General features: G+C 40.6%; 1 protein-coding gene and 1 long non-coding RNA gene across 4 annotated transcripts in view; one reads left to right on the top strand and one right to left on the bottom strand.

Moving 5' to 3' along the window:
• LOC126272702 (xaa-Pro dipeptidase) overlaps positions 1–19,498 on the top strand; it is an 842,295-nt gene that overhangs the window by 1,889 nt on the left and 820,908 nt on the right. Inside the window, exon 1 of one of the 3 annotated variants that reach the window (XM_049975736.1) lies at positions 1,205–1,311. The exons of the other annotated variants lie outside the window; for them this stretch is intronic. Within the exon in view, the coding sequence (XP_049831693.1) occupies positions 1,283–1,311 (29 nt within the window). The 5' untranslated portion in view covers positions 1,205–1,282. Of the gene's footprint in view, positions 1–1,204; positions 1,312–19,498 lie in introns of those variants that run through there. 3 annotated transcript variants of the gene reach the window in all.
• Positions 10,137–19,182, bottom strand: LOC126272707 (uncharacterized). The gene is made up of 2 exons (XR_007549251.1): positions 19,015–19,182; positions 10,137–10,506 (listed from the first exon to the last, which is right to left on the bottom strand). It is a non-coding gene; the product is annotated as an uncharacterized LOC126272707 (long non-coding RNA).

Raw genomic sequence — 19,498 nt, 5'->3', positions numbered from 1 at the left:
TGCAACGAAGAATCTCATGTAAAGAGCCACTCCACTTTTCCTTTTTATGTATATTATATTTTCTTGTCATGTAGCGTAAACAGAAGTCTGCAAATCTGAAGACCTTGTAAATGTACCAACGTGTTTCATGTAAAGAAGTGAATTAAATTGTCGCTGGACGACAGATACGTCAAAAATCTTTTGTTTTCAGATTTTTACATGAATATGTTATGTCATAAATACAGCCAACTTTAGATCGGGCTAACATGTTTTACACAAATGTTGAATTAACGCATTTAAACATCACAGTAAATTTACATGACTACCCTCCGATTCATACTCGAGTTCCTAGCAGATGGACGTTAGGTAGAGGTTTTTTTTCGTGTTGTTAGTATCTGAATAGCACCTCGTAAGTGACACCTGTCTCCAATTTTTTTCCCTTAAACCATACATGAGCAGAAGAAAATAGGCACACAATCACATCTGTATCAGACTTAGTCAGTATTTAGTTCCCATAGCAAAAAGTTAATGTTTTGCCTATGTAAATCAAAATGATACAGCTAAATAGTAACACTTGTAACACAAGACATGACCTGTCAAGCAAAGGCTCTCACCTAACTTTCAGGTTAGTCTCATTTTGGTCCTGAATACAGTGATGATCATATAGGTGGATGTGGTACTTGCTCTTGCTAACCTCAATAATCTCAATTGATGGTTTCTGCGATACACCAGGCTGTATTTCTGCTTAGTCTCACATCGTACTTCTCACATGTATCCCATCCATAATAAGCAGATTTCGGAAACTGTTATTAAATTACTGTGTAGAGTTTACAGTAGCTAGGCGCTCTTCTATGCCGAAGCTCACTCTTTCACCATAAATGCACAAAGATTTGTCTGAATATTGCCTTTCAGTATTGTAATGCCTCCAGAGTACGAAAAATTGACGATTAAAAATGATTTTTCGTGTACAGTATTGGCATAGTTAGCTTTTTGTTTTAAGTTTTTCAAGTAGGAAGTAAACATTACAGCAGTTGAAATTTCCCATGCGTGTGTGGTTGTAAGCACAATGTTTCATATCTGTGTAATATTCAGAATATTGAAATGTCTGGTTTTTTCTATCATCGTTCGAGGTACGGAAAGAAGATTGATTTCTTTTGTGTTGCATCACTGTTCTTTGACACACCTCCCCATTATACACGAGCACCAACGTCACAACGGTTCAGTGTCGATAGAAAATATTCAGTTTTGGTTAGGCTGTTAACGTAACACCAAGGTGTTATTGTTTGTGCTGTTGTTCGAAAACATGCTATCACATAAATACCACAACAGCAGGTAATTATAAGCTAATTCGTAGCGAGAATATTCAACGTTAGTCACCAAAACGGAAATAATGTGCTAAATTAACTTATAACTGCAATTGATCCTAAATACTGCACCAGTACGCTATTTGATATGTAATGGCTTTAAATTTTTTTTTACAAAAATGAGGGTAGTACGCCAACAAAAGACAGCAATCGTCTTAGAGCAGATACTTGCAATTTTTGTAGTTTTACCGGTTCTTCGATTTTCGCCATTTTTCCTTGCTACACACTTACTATAATTGTCTCGTAACGATGATACAGACTCTTTTTCGCTTTCGATGTTGACTCGCGCGGTATTAAACGTACAAAAAGAGTAGTCGAAAATTTTGACCTGGAAGGCATCATTTTGAGATGATGGACTTAGTCGGCTCCAAGACACATGGGGTTGAGAGTGTTTCAGGTATTACCTTCACTTGAGCACAATTAGTCTTTGTCTTGAAGTGGGAAATGTCATCAAACTTCTATGTAGATCTGTGAAGTGATTTCAGTGACACAACGTTCTCTTTTTCATCTGTCCATCTATGTCATACCTTTCTGCAACTTACACCTCCTTTGTGTGTGTGTGTGTGTGTGTGTGTGTGTGTGTGTGTGTGAGAGAGAGAGAGAGAGAGAGAGGTGTATTCGAATATACATAAATCTGACGTGTTTTCATAATACAGTTATCTCATTTAGTTTTCCAATTTAAGTGCATTGTTTCTCGCAGAAATTTTACTTACCTACCTGCTTATTGTGACTCATACAAGCAGCGGATACATCAAAATATGACCCATATATCAGGATGCATATTTCTGCCTCAGTAGCAGACTATTCCATGTTACACATACCGAAGTAATGTTAAGAGACTGGCCTTGCATGTGGAGGGAGGGCGCTTCAGATCCGCGTTCAGCTATGAAGATTTATGTTTCCTACATTGCAGAAGGTAAATACCGGGTGTTTCACTTGGAAAGGGCATGGCTGAGTTCCTTCCCCATTAATGTCAGTTCGAGGTTGTTCTCCGTGTCTAGACCGTCATCGAAGGGAAGAAAAGAAACCTTGTCATACTTTTTGGTGCGTTATTATTATGATAGAAAAACAAAAACTAACTTAATTGGCTATAAATCAGACATGCTCAGTGGGCAGGATTATTAAGTTTCCAGTTTACTGTAGATTTGACAATGAAGGTGTGTTGTGGTTACCCCACAGTAACCTTTTGGTTAATGTTAGTTGAACTAATATTGTTTCCATTTACAACGTGTAACCGCCTCTTCTTACTGAAGTAAGTTATTTCCAAGCCCGAAAAAGACATTGCTGAATTACTGGACTTATTGTTTTTCCTTCCCAACTGCACATGTTTTTTTTACCCCGTACGAGGTTGTGCTAAGATCTCACATGATATTTTTGGGAGTAGACATAATGACTCTTTTTTTATAAAGGAAATAATAATCGATTCCTTTTATAATTTTCCTTGTTTCATTGGTGAAAGAGTATTCATCAGTTATAAGTAGACTTACTTAGTTAGTCATCACCCACGGCAGGATTGAATACTATTCACGCTTGTGGACTACTATGTGGTAGCAACTTCATAGAAGAACAGGTTTACGGTGAAATGGAGCGTAGGTTCGACTCTATCAACAGTATCACGATTTTGTTGCGTTCACCAATTTCACTTTTCCCCTTTATGGATCAGAAATGGTTTTGAGTAGTCGCTGTACGACTTTTAATCCTCCTCCCCCCCCCCCCCAATGATTTCATATTTCAGTATGGAAAATAGTAAAAGTAGGTTCTATTGTCAGTTATCTAAAAAGACAGAATATACATGTAGGATGATATTGACACATCCTTTAAGAGCTCCTAGTAGATAAGTTTCCAAATCATATTCTTCACGCTTGTTCATTTCTGCTGGTAATACATAACCCGAAACACTCCGAGAAGGAAATTTATTAATACTGTTTTACCGCACTTACTATATTTGTCGCAAGAAACATCAAGCTTGTGCAAGAGTTGTCATCTTGTTCACTTCTTTCAGCCACTGATGTCACTCAAGGATTTTAGTTGCAGATACGTAACTCAAGTTCATAGTAGACCTATCAAAGGTGTACCCTTGGGCGGACGGAGTGATGCCCAAAGTTTGAAGAGAGGCGGATCATTTAATGAATGCTGACTAACAAGTGCATCCAGAGCCATTTGCCTTGAAACACGGAATATAAATTTATCCATCTCTCCATCATTAGTAAGCGATTATACGCCATAATACAGTGTCTGCAAAATCTGTTTACAGGTCGCCATATCCTGGACTATGCTATTTTTCGTTGACTTACAGAACCACATCAGAAGTGCATCTCATACTTTACACAGGTCACGCACTCTCGAATAAAGTAAAGATTCGTACTTTCAAACGTTGTTGTGGTCTTCAGTCCAGAGACTAGTTTGATGCAGCTCCCCATGCTGCTCTGTCCTGTGCAAGCTTCTTCATCTCCCAGTACCTATTGCAACCTACATCCTTCTGAATCTGCTTAGTGTATTCATCTCTTGGTCTCCATCTACGATTTGTACCCCTTCTAGTCAAGTTGTGCCACAAACTTCTCTTCTCTACAATTCTGTACAGTAGCTCCTCATTAGTTATCTGCTCTACCCATCTAATCTTTATCATTCTTCTGTAGCACCACATTTCGAAAGCTTTATTCTCTTCCTGTCAAAACTGTTTATCGTCCATGTTTCACTTCCATACATGGCTACACTCCTTACAAATACTTTCAGAAACGACTTCGTGACACTTAAATCTATACTCGATGTTAACAAATTTCTCTTCTTCAGAAACGCTTTCCTTGCCATTGCCATTCTACATTTTATATCCTCTCTACTTCAACCATCATCAGTTATTTTGCTCCCCAAATAGCAAAACTCATTTACTACTTCAAGTGTCTCATTTACTAATCTAATTCCCTCAGCATCACCCAACTTAATTCGACTACATTCCATTCTCCTCGTTTTGCTTTTGTTGATGTTCATCCTATATCCTCCTTTCAAGACACTGCCCATTCTGTCCAATTGCTCTTCCAAGTCCTTTGCTGTCTCTGACACAATTACAATGTCATCGAAAAACCTCAAAGTTTTTATTTCTTCTCCGTGGATTTTAATACCAATTCAGAATTTTTCTTTTGTTTCCTTTACTGCTTGCTCAATACACAGATTGAATAACATCGGGGAGAGGGTACAACCCTGTCTCACACCCTTCCCGACCACTACTTCCCTTTCATGCCCCTCGACTCTTGTAACAGCATGCTGGTTTCTGTACAAATTGTAAATAGCCTTTCGCTCCCTGTATTTTACCCCTGCTACCTTCATAATTTGAAAGAGAATATTCCAGTCAACATTATCACAAGCTTTCTCTATGTCTATAAATGCTAGAAACGTAGGTTTGCCTTTCCTTAATCTATCTTCTAAGATAAGTCGTAGAGTCAGTATTGCCTCACATGTTCCAATATTTCTACGGAATCCAAACTGATCTTCCCCAAGGTCGGCTTCTACCAGGTTTTCCATTCGTCTGTAAAGAATTCGCATTAGTATTTTGCAGCCGTGACTTCTTAAACTGATAGTTCGATAATTTTCACATCTGTCAATACCTGCTTTCTTTGGGATTGGAATTATTATATTCTCCTTGAAGACTGAGGATATTTCGTCTGTCTCATACATCTTGCTCACCAGATGGCAGAGTTTTGTCAGGACTGGCGCTCCTAAGGCTGCCAGTAGTTCTAATGGAATGTTGTCTACTCCTGGGGCCTTGTTTCGACTCAGGTCTTTCAGTGCTCTGTCAAACTCTTCATGCAGTATCATATCTCCCATTTCATCTTGATCTACATCCTCTTCCATTTCCATAATATTTTCCTCAAGTACATCGCCCTTGTATATACCCTCTGTATATCTTACCCCTAGTGAGATATGCCTCTACATCCTTTCATTTGTCCTCTAGCCATTTTGCACTTCCTGTCGATCTCATTTTTGAGACATTAGTATTCCTTTTTGCCTGCTTCATTTACTGCATTTTTATATTTTCTCCTTTCATCCATTAAATTCAAAATTTCTTCTGTTACCCAATGATTTCTATTAGCCCTCATCTTTTTACCTACTTGATCCTCTGCTACCTTCACTATTTCACCCCTCAGAGCTACCCATTCTTCTTCTACTGTATTTATTTCCCCCATTCCTGTCAATCGTTCTCTTATGCTCTCCCTGAACCTCTCTACAACCTCTGGTTCTTGCAGTTTATCCAGGTCCCATCTTCTTAAATTCCCACCTTTTTGCAGTTTCTTCAGTTTTAATCTACAGTTCATAACCAATAGATTTTCAAATATGAAATAGCAATTTCAGTGCCGAGTACATTACTGACGCCATCAATTTACAGTTAGCCTTGCATTCGGTGTATCATCTTGTACAAATCCTTCAAGCTGTAACATCAATACGTTTGAAAGGTAACATCTGTTTTATTCCAGAATGAAATTTTTACTGTGCAGTGGAGTGTGCGCTGATATGAAACTTCCTGCCAGATTAAAACTGTGTGTCGAACGGAGACTCGAACTCGGAACCTTTGCCTTTTTCGGGCAAGTGCTCTACCAACTGGCACGAAATTTTCTGCATTGTGGTAGCTATATAGTTTATGCCATGCAATGTTCAGCTGACACGGACCTCTAAGACATGGTAGAAAATACAAATTCTATGGCAGTGTACACTGATTGGATGTATTGCAGACGACAAAACAACGTATTAAACTGATTATGAAGAAGCAATACAGGTACCCTCTTGTGTGATTGATAGTCTGTTGGATATGGTCTTCCTACAGCACACGTGATGAAACTTTACACCGGTCTGTGGGAGTGACTTTGATCACAAGCCATCTGCTCCAGTGAACCAATACCTATACGTTTAATAGGATCGCCACATATGGTCAAATGCTGGAAAGCAAACTGTATTTGTTTCAAATATATCAGAAGACTGGGATGTGATAATATCTTATCGAGTTCTCTAATGGATGACATTAGTCGAGTTTTTATAGTTCGTGGGTTTTCTCTGTTGGGTCGTACAAAATACCGAGTTGGAAGAGAATGTTTGTTTAATAGACATGAATGTACCCTGAGAGATGCAGACCTCCTTCGGACTGCAGTATCTGTATGTAGTTTGGAGATGTGTCGCAATGCAGTAGCAAAATCCTCGTCCTTCCTCCATGCCCTGTATGATGTGGAGCCTTCCTAATTTTCCCAACAACAAACACCACTGTAACAGTTCATACCATCTTTCCTAGTACCTCATGTTGCAGGGGAAAGCTTCGTTTGGCACTGGCCTTACACATTGTACACAGAAGGCGGACTTACGACAACATGTTCTCATTTCCACCGAGTGACCAATACGCGCTCCTATCGCATCAACTCAGCTCGTCCTGTTTGCCCACGATATGCAGAAGGTCTAAGATATTGCGCTCTCCGGCTTCCGTTCAGGTCTATCTTAAATTGGGACCATCACATGGACGAAGCTGCAGCGAGGCCGGGGCAGAGACAAAGGAGCAGTTATAAGATGCAGATGGACTGTTAACAAACAGCACTGGAGTTTTTGCTGCTGGGATGCTTAGCAGATAGGTTCGAAAAAGGTGACTCGTTTCGAGATATGAGAGTGGCACGAATATGAATCACCAGTGGCTGTGACCATTAAATGATGTCTCCACAGGATCCAATGGAAGTATGTGGGAGATTGGATAGACGTGATTGCAAATCGCAGACAGCATTTCTACCAGGAAGCGTAATGCTATCAGCGACTCGTGTTTGTCTGAAGACTCAAGACCACTTTTTATGCATGTTGACGGTAACATAGTTGCTACGATCGCGTTTTTAATAGCACAGTCCTTAAGCAAAAGATATGGTGTGGGTTGTAGAATCCCTCTGCGGCTATCTTCAAGTGCCGGCTCTCAATAGCCTTTCTCGAAAAGCACATTGTCTTCCCTCCACGGATTACCATTTGACCTACCTAGTGAGTGTAATCTGACTACTGAAAAAATTACTCGTTAAGCAAATCAAGTTAATTACTTAGCCTATCAAATTGATATCAATGATATACCGAGTAGTGGGCGGAAGAGTTGGCTAGGACACCACGGAATGATTCGTGACTGGCGTTTCTTTTTCCTCCTCTTTTTCCGTTGTGGTGTTACCTTTTAACGGAATTAATCCCCCACCTACACTGGGCGAGACAGGCTCTCGTGGTTTGTTTCGTAATTGCTACTATGCTGTAGCACTGCACTGATAAAATGGGACCTGCCACAGTGTACAAAACAGCTACGTCCTCTCGAATTATAGCTTATTGTAAAATGAATGTGTTTTTCCGACATGTGAGCCAGTGGCATGAAAGATTGTATTCTCTAACGTTATTTCACGTTTCTGAGACGTTTGTAATACACACGTGCATGACAGCTTATTTATGAACACTGAACACGGGAGACACACTGAGGTCGTGTAATATGTTCACCAAGCTGAAAGAAATTGCTTAATTTAGATTTTTATTCTTTGGGGTGTAAATTCTCGCTTTTTCTTTACTCCAATGACGGTTTCGAGATAACGAGGACATTCTGCGGTGATCAGTAATTTTTGCAGCGAAATAGTCGACTTTTTTCTGATTTTACGCAGGGCGTACATGTCTCTGCTGATCATTTGTGAATGGTGGCGGTACACTTTATTGGACGTCACAAAATAATGAGATGCGAATTATATCCTGCAGTTGAACATAAGAACTATACCCATTTTGCACATAAAATTAAAAGATAGGCGTGGACGCTTCTCGAGGAGAACGCACGTTCAATTACCGCCCAGTCAGCAGTCTTTTGTGACGACGATTTTCCCCAGTATGTGTTACATTGCGACCCTCTCATTACGAATGCTGGTTTATTCACGACAATTTTAAAGTGTAATTAGAACTGTGATGCATCTTTTTTCCAGCAGTTGTGGTAGTGGCTTCGGGTTAAAGACAGTACCGTACACACCCGACATTTTTCCCGCCAGCTTGTAGGTGAAGGGTAGAGTTGAGTGTGTTTGTTACTAGTTTCCAGTGGTATTGCGAAATTTTTCCCCAGCAGGATAAAACCAATTTTATGGTATCGTCAGTTTTGGAGCTGTATTGTGATTTTAGCCCATCCTTATGTAGTGCTACATGTAATTGGGCCCAATCTTTATAATCAATTAAGTAATTAGGATCTGTCTTTACTTCATTTTCCCAACCAAAATTAATAAAGTACACTAACCTGACCTTCCTCTCCTGCATCTAGACAGTTTCCATGCGTTGGGGATGCACATGGGCTTCCCATCCAGTAGAACCAAGGTTTGAGTCCAGAAAGGGCACCGTTATTTTTAATTTCCAGCCAATCCCAAGCGCCTCTGGTGATGTAATTGTGTTTTGGGGGTTCACTTCGGCTTTCCGACGAGGAGGACAAGGATTCGAGTCCCGGAAAGGACACCACCAATTTTAATTTCCCGCTAATTCCCGGGTGGGGGTGGGGTTTGACGTCAGCAAGCCTTGGGACAAAGAAATCCCATCAAAATTCGAAATTTCCGCCAAAATTTGAAATTCCCACTAATAGGATAGGTAGGGGGGTAGGGGGGGTATAGAGCGGGCTGGGTGTCACATGCAGGGTGAGAAAATCTCATGAAGTCATCTGGGGCGGGGGTGGTCGGGGGTTGGGGGGATTATTTGATCAATTTAATTTATTGGCATATCAGTATAATATCAAAACTGGAGTGGTGCCGTAATTTCCCTTCTAATGATGAAATGCATTGGGAAGAATAAGACACATCACTAGAATGTCTTAAGGGGAAAGAAGGGCCCTGGAGTAGCCGACATTACCACAGAATTATTGACGTCCTTGGGAGAACCAGCCATGACAAAACTATTCCACCTGGTTTGCAATAAATATGAGACAGGCGAAATGCCCTGAGTACAAAAAGAATGCCATAATTCCAAATCCAGAAAAAGAAGGTGCTGATAGGTAATAATATTGTCGAACTATCAGTTAATAAGCTATGGCATCAAAATACAGACATCAATTATGTATATAAGAAGAGAAAAAACTGGTAGAGGCTGATCACGGGAAAGATCAGTCTGGGTTCAGGAGGAAATATAGGAAGATGCGAGACAGTACTGACTCTTAGACTTAGTTAAAGAAACACTAACCAACATTTATAACTTTTGTATATTTAGAGAAAGTTTTGGCAATGTTGACTGAAACACAATCTTTGAAGTTCTGAAAATAGCAGGGGAGAGCGAAAAGCTATTTACAGCATGTGCAGAAACCAGACTGCAGTTATAAGATTCAAAGGCTATGAAAGGGAAGCAGCAGTTGAGAAGGGAGTTAGACACGATTGTAGCTTATCCGTGTTATTCAATCTGTACATTGAGCAAGTAGTAAAGGATACCAAATAAAAATTTGGAGAAGGAATTAATGTTCAGCGAGAAAAACTTTGAGGTTTACCGATGGTGTTGTAAATCTCTCGGAGAGAGCAAAGGTCTTGGAAGAGCATTTGAACAGAATGGAAGAAAACATAAAATAAAACATCAGTTATGGAACGTAGTCGAATTAAATAAAACGATGCTGAGATAATTAAAATAGGAAATGAGGCACTAAAAATAGTAAATGGGTTTTGCTGTTTGGGCAGTAAAATAACTGATGATAGCCGATATTGTGATGGGGCGAAACTGCTTTCGTCTGTCTACGACTTTGGGGTCTTTGAGTCCTCTGGGAAAAGGCTCATCAAACTGGAACGGTTTATTACATAAATGAGTAAAAGGTTTATCTCTTCTCTGCCACGGGTTTATTGGATAATACACAACTGCAAAGTATTTCTTGATCCACTAATGAGCAGACTGTTTTCTTGAGGTACAGTGTTCATCTTTAACAACACTGCTCGTTCATCTGACAGTTTAACAACTCACTGGTCCTATACTACGACAATAATTGCTGTAGCTGAGGTCTCGAACTGGTGGGCTGAGCACTTACATGCTCAGCACTATGTTGACATCAGTGCGACGGCACTACCGTGTCTTCAGGAACGCCTTCAATATGACGTTGCAGATTGCAGCAAGCCCTCGGTAATGTCTGTGGTATCGATTCGAGTTGCCAACTTTGGGGTGGCACAGCATTCTTTGGATGATACCACTGCTGAAATAGAGAGAATATGAAATGCAGACTATCAATAGCAGAACAAACGTTTCCGCAAAAGAAATTTGTTAACATTGAATATAAATTTAGGTGTTGTCTTTTCTGAACGTATTGGTCTGGACTGTAGTCTTATAAGGAATTGGAACATGGAAGGTAAATAGTATAGAAGAAGGGAACAGAAGATCTAGAAATGTGATGCTACAGAAGATTATTGAAAGTTAAATGAATACCTTGGGTAAGTAATGAGGAGGTACTGAGTCGAATTGCACAATTTAACTAACAGAAGGGATGGTCTGAGAGGACACGTCCTGAAGTATCACCGAATAGTTAATTTTGTAGTGGATAGAAGTGTACGTAATGAAGATTGTGTAGAGGTAGACAAAGGCTTAAGCTGGAGATGTTCAGTGTGTTGTAGGTTGCCGTAGCTACACAAAGGTGAAGAAATTTGCACTTTATGTACTAGTGTGGAGAGCTGCAGCAAACCAATCATCAGTGTGAAGACCGCAACAACCACCTCATATCATTTCATCAGTTTAATGAAGAAAAGCGTTAGATCATCTTAATGTAGCGTGTGGTTATGAAGTTAATTGGTGACATGTTGTTTCATCGATGTTGAAACTGAAAATAAATATCAAACGATGTTCAGGCAAGTGAACAGTCGTAGTACTCATGTTCTGCAAGTAAATGGACACTAGTTAGTTCCAGGGCTATCATGTGACGAAGTCCCTGACATGACTAAAGAGAAAAATAAATCTTATTGGTGTTATTCTAGCGACATGTCAGTCAGATCATGATTTGCTCTAGTAATGCGTGAGTGGTCTCCACTTGAAACAATATCTAAGCCCATATCTCGCTTTCTCGAAGTCAACATAGTGGTGTTGCCACAAAGGCCACGTCAAAATTCGGCTGTTTCTATGTTGTTCGTACTATCTTTCTGTGGAAAACGTAATTCTATTAAAAAGGAATGCTTCTGTTAGTGAGAAAAGTGGCAAAAAGTTTGCAAAACGCGGCCTTTTGTCCCCCAGTAGTTTTGAACCCGAGAAGGTGTAGGTCCACTCTTTATCCAAAACCTGTCGCTAGAAAAATAGGTTTTCTAGTCCATGGTGTGGAGCAAGCTTACTCAGAAACTCACTTGCCCTCCATATGCGTTTCAGGAGTTGCTGTGGATCCTTGGCTTTGTAGAGCTTCTGTTTAACATTTCTCTTTCCTTTTCAACAGTGGCATGTCTGAGGAATCTATGGTCCACCGTCTACAGTATCCGAAATGTGTAATGTCAAAATTATTCCTGCAGTAAACGATCTGAGACCTAGTATTTTGAGATTAGGAACCAATGATTGGAAATAAATGTTTCAGGTGATACGAGGTGTAATTCATGCATGAGAGAAGTGTTTAAGAACTTGTGTAGACTAGGCATACTGCTCAAGAAAACATGGTGGCAGTCTTGAAACTTTTATTATATTCCCTACCACCAGGTCACTCAGCTGTTTGAAAACAGCTTGTTTCGTGACTAACAACTGTCAGCCGCATCCAAGTTGGTGATGCTACTGTGAAAAAATTATGCACAGTCATCAGTGATGTGTCCAATTCTGACTGGTTTTCGAATTTGGAGCGTTAAGAAACAAAAGCAAAACGAGGATACTGGAATGTAGTCGAATTAGGTCGGCTGATGCTGAGGGAATTAGATTAGGAAATGAGTCACTTAAAATAGTAAAGGAGTTTTGCTATTTGGGGAGCAAAATAACTGATGATGGTCGAAGTAGAGAGGATATAAAATGTAGACTGGCAATGGCAAGGAAAGCGTTTCTGAAGAAGAGAAATTTGTTAACATCGAGTATAGATTTAAGTGTCAGGAAGACGTTTCTGAAAGTATTTGTATGGAGTGTAGCCATGTATGGAAGTGAAACATGAGGATAAATAGTTTAGACAAGAAGAGAATAGAAGCTTTCTAATTATGGTGCTACAGAAGAATGCTGAAGATTAGATGGGTAGGTCACATAACTAATGATGAGATATTGAGTAGAATTGGGGAGAAGAGGAGTTTGTGGCAAAACTTGACTAGAAGAAGGGATCGGTTGGTAGGACATGTTCTTAGGCATCAAGGGATCACCAATTTTGTATTGGAGGGCAGTGTGGAGGGAAAAAATCGTAGAGGGAGACCAAGAGATGAATACACTAAGCAGATTCAGAAGGATGTAGGCTGCAGTAGGTACTGGGAGCTGAAGAAGCTTGCACAGGATAGAGTAGCATGGGGAGCTGCATGAAACCAGTCTCAGGACTGAAGACCACAACAACAACAAGAAAATGGTCGCAGACATCATTACTCGTTTTACCGTGATGATACTTACATGATGTCGACTGTTTAGATGGAGCCTGACACATCATGGTAACTCATTGTTCACAAATTGCTAACTAAAATCATTACTTGTGGCCGGTATGTATATCATTTTCCCAATTCAGTGTGGGTAGCACTGTGAAAAAAAAGTGTGTTACCAATGCATTGCAGTTAGCTGTTAGGGAACCTAATGTTAGAATCTTTGTTAGTGTAAACGATCTACTGTTCGAATCAATGGAATAATGTAGGATGTACTCCAACTGCTACAACTAAGCTCACTGCGTTACACAGATTACACATTTTGATTCACATTGTAGCTGGGTGATGGTTTAATAGGAAGGCTATTAGTGTTCGATTATCATCTTCAGGCTCCTTTATACTGAACTGTGTTGTAATCTCTGACTATCCTATCGGAAGGTTTGCATCCTTCATTTACGTGGGTTGAATGAAAAGTAATGCTTCCACCTTCGTTTCGGATGGGATATTTTAATAAATCAGACGCAGAAATAATCCTTAGAATATGATCTTGATTCATCAATATTCTTTTTTCCACATAATCACCAGTCAATTGGATACATTTCTCCCAATGATGATCAGGTTTTCTGAAGCTGTCACGGAAGAAGTCGACACTCTGTTTCCTCAAACACAGTCCCACAGTTTTTTTTATTTATTTAAATCTCAAGTTCCGTTGGACCAAATTGAGGAGCAAATCTCCAAGGTCATAGAACGTGTCAGTACATTAACTTGCAACATAAAAAGTAATAACAGATAAAAATAAATGTTCATGAACCTGAAAGAAAATCAGTCCATAAGTTTAAGCAACCGCTATCAGCAATACAGTGAGAATCATCTTAATTTTTCAAGGAACTCCTCGACAGAATAGGAGTGACCCATGAGGAAGCTCTTCAGTTTCGATTTGAAAGCGTTTGGATTACTGCTAAGATTTTTGAATTCGAGTGGCAGCTGCTTGAAAAGGCATGCAGCAGTATACTGCACACCTTTTTGCACAAGGGTTAAGGAAGTCCGATCCAAATGGAGGTTTGATTTCTGCCGAGTATTAACCGAGTGAAAGCTGCTAATTGTTGGAAATAAACTAATATTGGTAACAGGAAACAACAATAAGGAATATACACATTGAGAGGCCAATGCCAAAATACCCAGACTCGTGAAAAGAGGTCGACAAGAGGTTCGTGAACTCACTCTACTTATTGCGCGAACCGCCCGTTTCTGAGCCAAAAATATCCTTCTAGAATGGGAAGAGTTACCCCGAAACATAATACCACACGACATAAGTGAATGAAAATAAGCAAAGTAGACTAATTTACGTGTCGAAATATCACTCACTTTCGATACCGTTCGAATAGTGAAAATGGCAGTATTAAGTCTTTGAACAAGATCCTTGCTTTCCCCGACAGCTTACTATCTATCTGAACACCTAGGAATTTGAACTGTTCAGTTTCACTAATCATATGCCCGTTCTGTGAGATTAAAACGTCAGGTTTTGTTGAATTGTGTGTTAGGAACTGTAAAAACTGAGTCTTACTGTGATTCAACGTTAGTTTATTTTCTACAAGCCATGAACTGAGGTCATGTACTGCTCTACTTGAAACCGAGTTAATGTTGCACACAACATCCTTTACTACCAAGCTAGTGTCGTCAGCAAACAGAAATATTTTAGAGTTACCTGTAATACTAGAGGGCATATCATTTATATAAATAAGTAACAGGAGCGGCCCCAGCACTGATCCCTGGGGCACCCCCCACTTGACAGTACCCCACTCAGATCCCACATGACAGCCGTTATCAACATTGTGAATAATGACCTTTTGCTGCCTGTTGCTAAAGTAAGAGGTGAACCAATTGTGAGCTACTCCCCTTATTCCGTAATGGTCCAACTCCTGGAGCAATATTTTGCGATCAACACAGTCAAATGCCTTTGTTAAATCAAAAAATACGCCAAGCGTTCGAAACTTTTTGTTTAGCCCATCCAGTACATCACAGAGAAAAGAGAATATAGCATTTTCAGTTGTCAAACGACTTCTAAAGCCGAACTGTACATTTGATAGCAAATCGTGTGATATAAAATGATCAATTAACTTTACATACACAGCCTTTTCGATAACTTTTGCAAATACTGATGGCATAGAAATAGGTCTAAAATTATCTACATTATCCCTTTCTCCCTTTTTATAAAGCGGCTTTACTACTGAGTACTTTAATCGCTCAGGAAACTGACCATTCGTAAAGGAAAAGTTACAAATATGGCTAAATACAGGGCTAACATGTGCAGCACAGTACTTTAATATTCTACTAGACACTCCATCATAACCATGAGAGTCCTTAGTCTTCAGTGATATGATTATTGTCTCAATCTCCCTCTTGTTTGTATCACAGAGGAGTATTTCAGACGTCAATCTAGGAAAGGCATTTGCAAAGAAATTTATATGATTTCCTGTAGATACTAAATTTTTATTTAACTCACCAGCAATGCTCAGAAAATGGTTGTTAAATACTGTACATATATCTTATTTACCAGTAACAGAAATATTATTACTGCAAACTGATTTGATATCGTCAACCTTGTGCTGCTGACCAGACACTTCCTTCTATGGCTTTAATTTTATCCTGTGAATTAGCTATTCTATTTGCATACCACATAGTTTTTGCCTTGCTAATAACATTTCTCTCAACGTCTTCATCAGAAGCATAATGATGTCCCCGCAGATCGTCTTTCATTATCGGGAACAGATGGAAGTCAGACGGTGATAGATCTGGACTTTATGGAGGATGCCGTGCGCTTTTATTTCAGGAGTCAGCATCCGCGGTACCCATCGTGCACAGATCTTCCGATGGCCAAGCAAATCAATAATGTGCCCCACACGTTCTTGTGAAATGCCGATCGCGCTTGCAATTTCTCTCTGAGTGATACGACGATCGTCCTGAATCGATCTGTCAACATTTTGCTTGTGAAACTCGGTGATTGCTGTCACAGGACGTCCAACTCTTTGTTTGTCTCGCAGGTCAGATGTTCCCGCCTCAACATCTTCAAACTTTGTCGCCCAACATCGCACAGTACTCACATCAACACAGTCATCATCATACACTGCTTTCATTCTCTGGTGACTCTTCTTTGGGGTGACACCTTCTGCTGTCAAGAATTCAATGACTGCACGTTGCTTAAATCGCATTGACCGACCGTCTGCGCAGGATTCCATACTTTACACATTAACAACACAACCGTTCAATGCTAATGCTTCCCGCCAAGTGAAGCTGTAGGGAAGAGGCTACAGGACAAGCCAGTACCTGCCGCATACCAATGCTGCCAACTGTTGAAGAGTTACGAAGGTAGAAGCATTACTTTTCAGTCAACCCTCGTATTATTATTTGACGAATCATCTTGCGTATGAGATTCCAGGCATGCATGCGAATACCTATCAGTGTAGTCACTTGCCCAGGCTAGCACGGAGTGGTATGGATACCTCCAGTAAATAGTAGAACGAGAGGCTTATTACAGCTGGGCATGTATCAGCTGTCGTTGTCCAGGAGCGGTGTGTGCCATGCCACAGTCAACTGCGTACAAAGGTCCTGGAGAATCGTCACACATTGGTGTGGCACTGCATCACTTGTGGTTCCAGTAGTGGAGCATTCGGAATTGACTGCAGATAGCAACCGGCTGGTGGGAGCACGATGTTGTGTGGTACTTTACAAGCAGCTCGGCAGCTCACTCGAGCCCGCCCTGTGTAGCGGCTAGCAGACTTTGCGACCAGCGCTGCCGAGGCAGTCTTGGCGCACAGGACACTATCAGTTGTCATCTTATCTGGAGACCAGAGAAAGGGGCTGATCCCAGTGTGGTTTTTGTTTAAATAATAAAGACACGCCTGTTCCTATCCTATTCCTGCTATACATGATAGAGACAAACATATAGTTTTAAAGTTAGGAAAGGTCTGCTCTTGCATTTTAACCTTAGGATGACAGTTGTTTTAAACAGTGATTTCAGAAAGGTGGGGGAAATTGTATAAACATAGCACATGTTGAACTGTAACATCATAGGAGTGGGACAGTTTAATTTCCCACCGTTTTATACTTATCGCAAGCGACCTGACAACCATGCAGCCTCTGCTTAGTATCTCCAGGTCAGTCATCTTGGAATGTCGTCTTGGACTGTGATATCATTAAGTCCGTGCTTGTATTCCCCATTTTGTGTAGTGACATCATAGAGCCTGCACTCGTGTACCTTATCCTGAATAGTGATGTCATAGAGCCTGTGCTGTTATTCACAGGTCCACCAATTTGGATATTGTACTTAGCACAGGTTACTTACTTCCCCATCTTGGATTTTCAACCAATAGGATAACTGTCCGTCTTTGGTTTTCTGCCAGTTTACTTTTAGGTCAACTGGAATAGGACAGCCATTTTTTTAATAACCCATCAACTCTTGAATTTCCTACCCTTTCAGACATATAGAAATTGGCCTATGCCAGAGGGGGCCGGCTGAAGAAATCTGGCAACAGTACACAACGTCATAGGGGAAGACGGAAATCTGTCAGTAGTACAGCCTGTGCTAAAACCCATACAGCTACATTACTGATGTGTTCATATTTCGTGCATACGACATGAAGAAAATTACTTACTGTGAACAGTCATTTTACGCTTTCGTTAGTGTCTCTGATTATTTCACGTGGCGGCGTTGGAAGTGCGCTGTAAACTCAACGCTGTTAGAGTAATGCCACCACATAATTGGTCTTCCCAAAATATAGTAACTGAACGCTTTAAGATTCGTTGTGAAACAGCTGTGAACTGCTGAGTTGATGATATGTGTAAATTATGCATCGGTGTTTGCTGTTCCCAGTTTCTAACAAAACGTTCATCAGCAGTTGACTGTAGTACATCAGTGGGGGGACCAATTACTGACTATTTGTTGCATGTTTTTGATCGCCGTGGTACCGTACAGCTTATTTTTTAAATGATAAAGGCTGGAATTGAAATGTAGATAAGGGATAAAGTCATTGTTAACTAACATATTTTCTACGGTACAAGTACTGATGCTTCCAGGTTCTTTATTTTATTTTATTTTTAATTTATATGCATTTACAATGCACAAAATATACTGGGTCGCTTTTCGTCTTAGGATCCTCTTTTAACAGTATGATGTAAATTTTGTCTGATTCAACTGACTGGCGAGATAAACATATACAGGGTGTCCGAAAAGTCTTTCCCTGATTACATAAATTGATAACTCAGGCTAGAAGTAAGATACAAATAAGAAACTGGTGTCTAATCGTTTACAAAGTTTTTTTCACACATCAGTAAACTTCCACATGAGCACATCTAGGCGATATTCAGTTTCCGTCCACACATTATCCAACATCACTGGAGGGATCGATTCAACGACTGTGGTTATCCGTTGCCACAGGGTTTCAAGACCTGGTACACGTGTTCGGTAGACCTCGTCCTTGGCGTAACCCCATAAAAAGAAGTCTAATGGGGTTATGTCAGGAGAGCGTGGAGGCCAAACCGTTGGCCCATCACGACCAATCCATCGCCCAGGAAAGGTCATATCGGGATAGGCACGGACGTCCAAACCCCAATGCTGAAACAAGACATCGGGGTGATAATGAGGCAGCTGAGGAACAGCAAACAGTTACAACATGTCCAGATACACTGCAGATGTGATGGTAGCCTCAGCGAAGAAGAATGGCCTGATAATTCGATCGTGCAATAGCGCGCACCAAACATTCACCTTTGGACTGCCTCTGTTGCATTCCATGACCTCGCCAGGGGGTTGTGAACCCCAAATGCGCACATTATGGCTATTTACTACTCCACTGACAAAAAAGGCCGCTTCGTCGGGAAAGGCAGTTCGTCTGAGATAACCATCATCGTCCTCAGTGCTTGATAGCATATCGACCGCAAAGTCAAATCGACGTTACTCTCATTGGGCAACAAGGCCTGAGCGATTTGCACTTTGTATGCACGAAACAATAAATGATTGTGTAAAATGTCATGGAGAGAGCTTTTTGGCATCTGTAATTCACGTGAGGCCGTGCGCACCGATTTCTTCGGAATTCTCAGGAAAGACTGCCTTGAGCTTCCACCCTGTCTGCTGAGGTTCTTGGTCAACCAGACCTCGGAAGGTCAGCAACCGATCCTGTGTTCTTGAACTTCTCATACCATACCTTAATGCCTTTGACATTATGTGGATTCCTTCCAAATGTTGTCTGGAAGTGTCTCTGCACTGTGGTTGGTGATCGTGTCTCATGGTACCTCAGGACACACTGTGCCTTCTCCTGATTGGTTAACATGGCTTCTTGGGCACTGCACCTCATCGACTACTTACGTACTGCGAACCTAAAACAGAAAAAAAACATTCATAGCTGTAAACAATTCGACAAGTTTCATATTTGCATCTTACTTCTAGCCTGAGTTTCAATTTGTGTAATCAGGGAAAGTCATTTCGGGTACCCTGTACAAATGCTGAACAAAAAAAATAGCTCCCCTTTGGAACAGATCCACAAAATTGGTAGATAATGGAACGAAAGAACGCCGGCCGCCGTGGTCTAGCGGTTCTAGGCGCTCAGTCCGGAACCGCGCGACTGCTACGGTCGCAGGTTCGAATCCTGCCTCGGGCATGGATGTGTGTGATGTCCTTAGGTTAGTTAG

The sequence above is a fragment of the Schistocerca gregaria genome, chromosome 5 (genome assembly GCF_023897955.1).
Source record: "Schistocerca gregaria isolate iqSchGreg1 chromosome 5, iqSchGreg1.2, whole genome shotgun sequence".
In the NCBI taxonomy this organism is placed as follows: domain Eukaryota; kingdom Metazoa; phylum Arthropoda; class Insecta; order Orthoptera; family Acrididae; genus Schistocerca; species Schistocerca gregaria.
The sequence above is the reverse complement of the archived record's forward strand: the minus strand, read 5'-3'. Positions and strand labels throughout refer to the sequence as shown.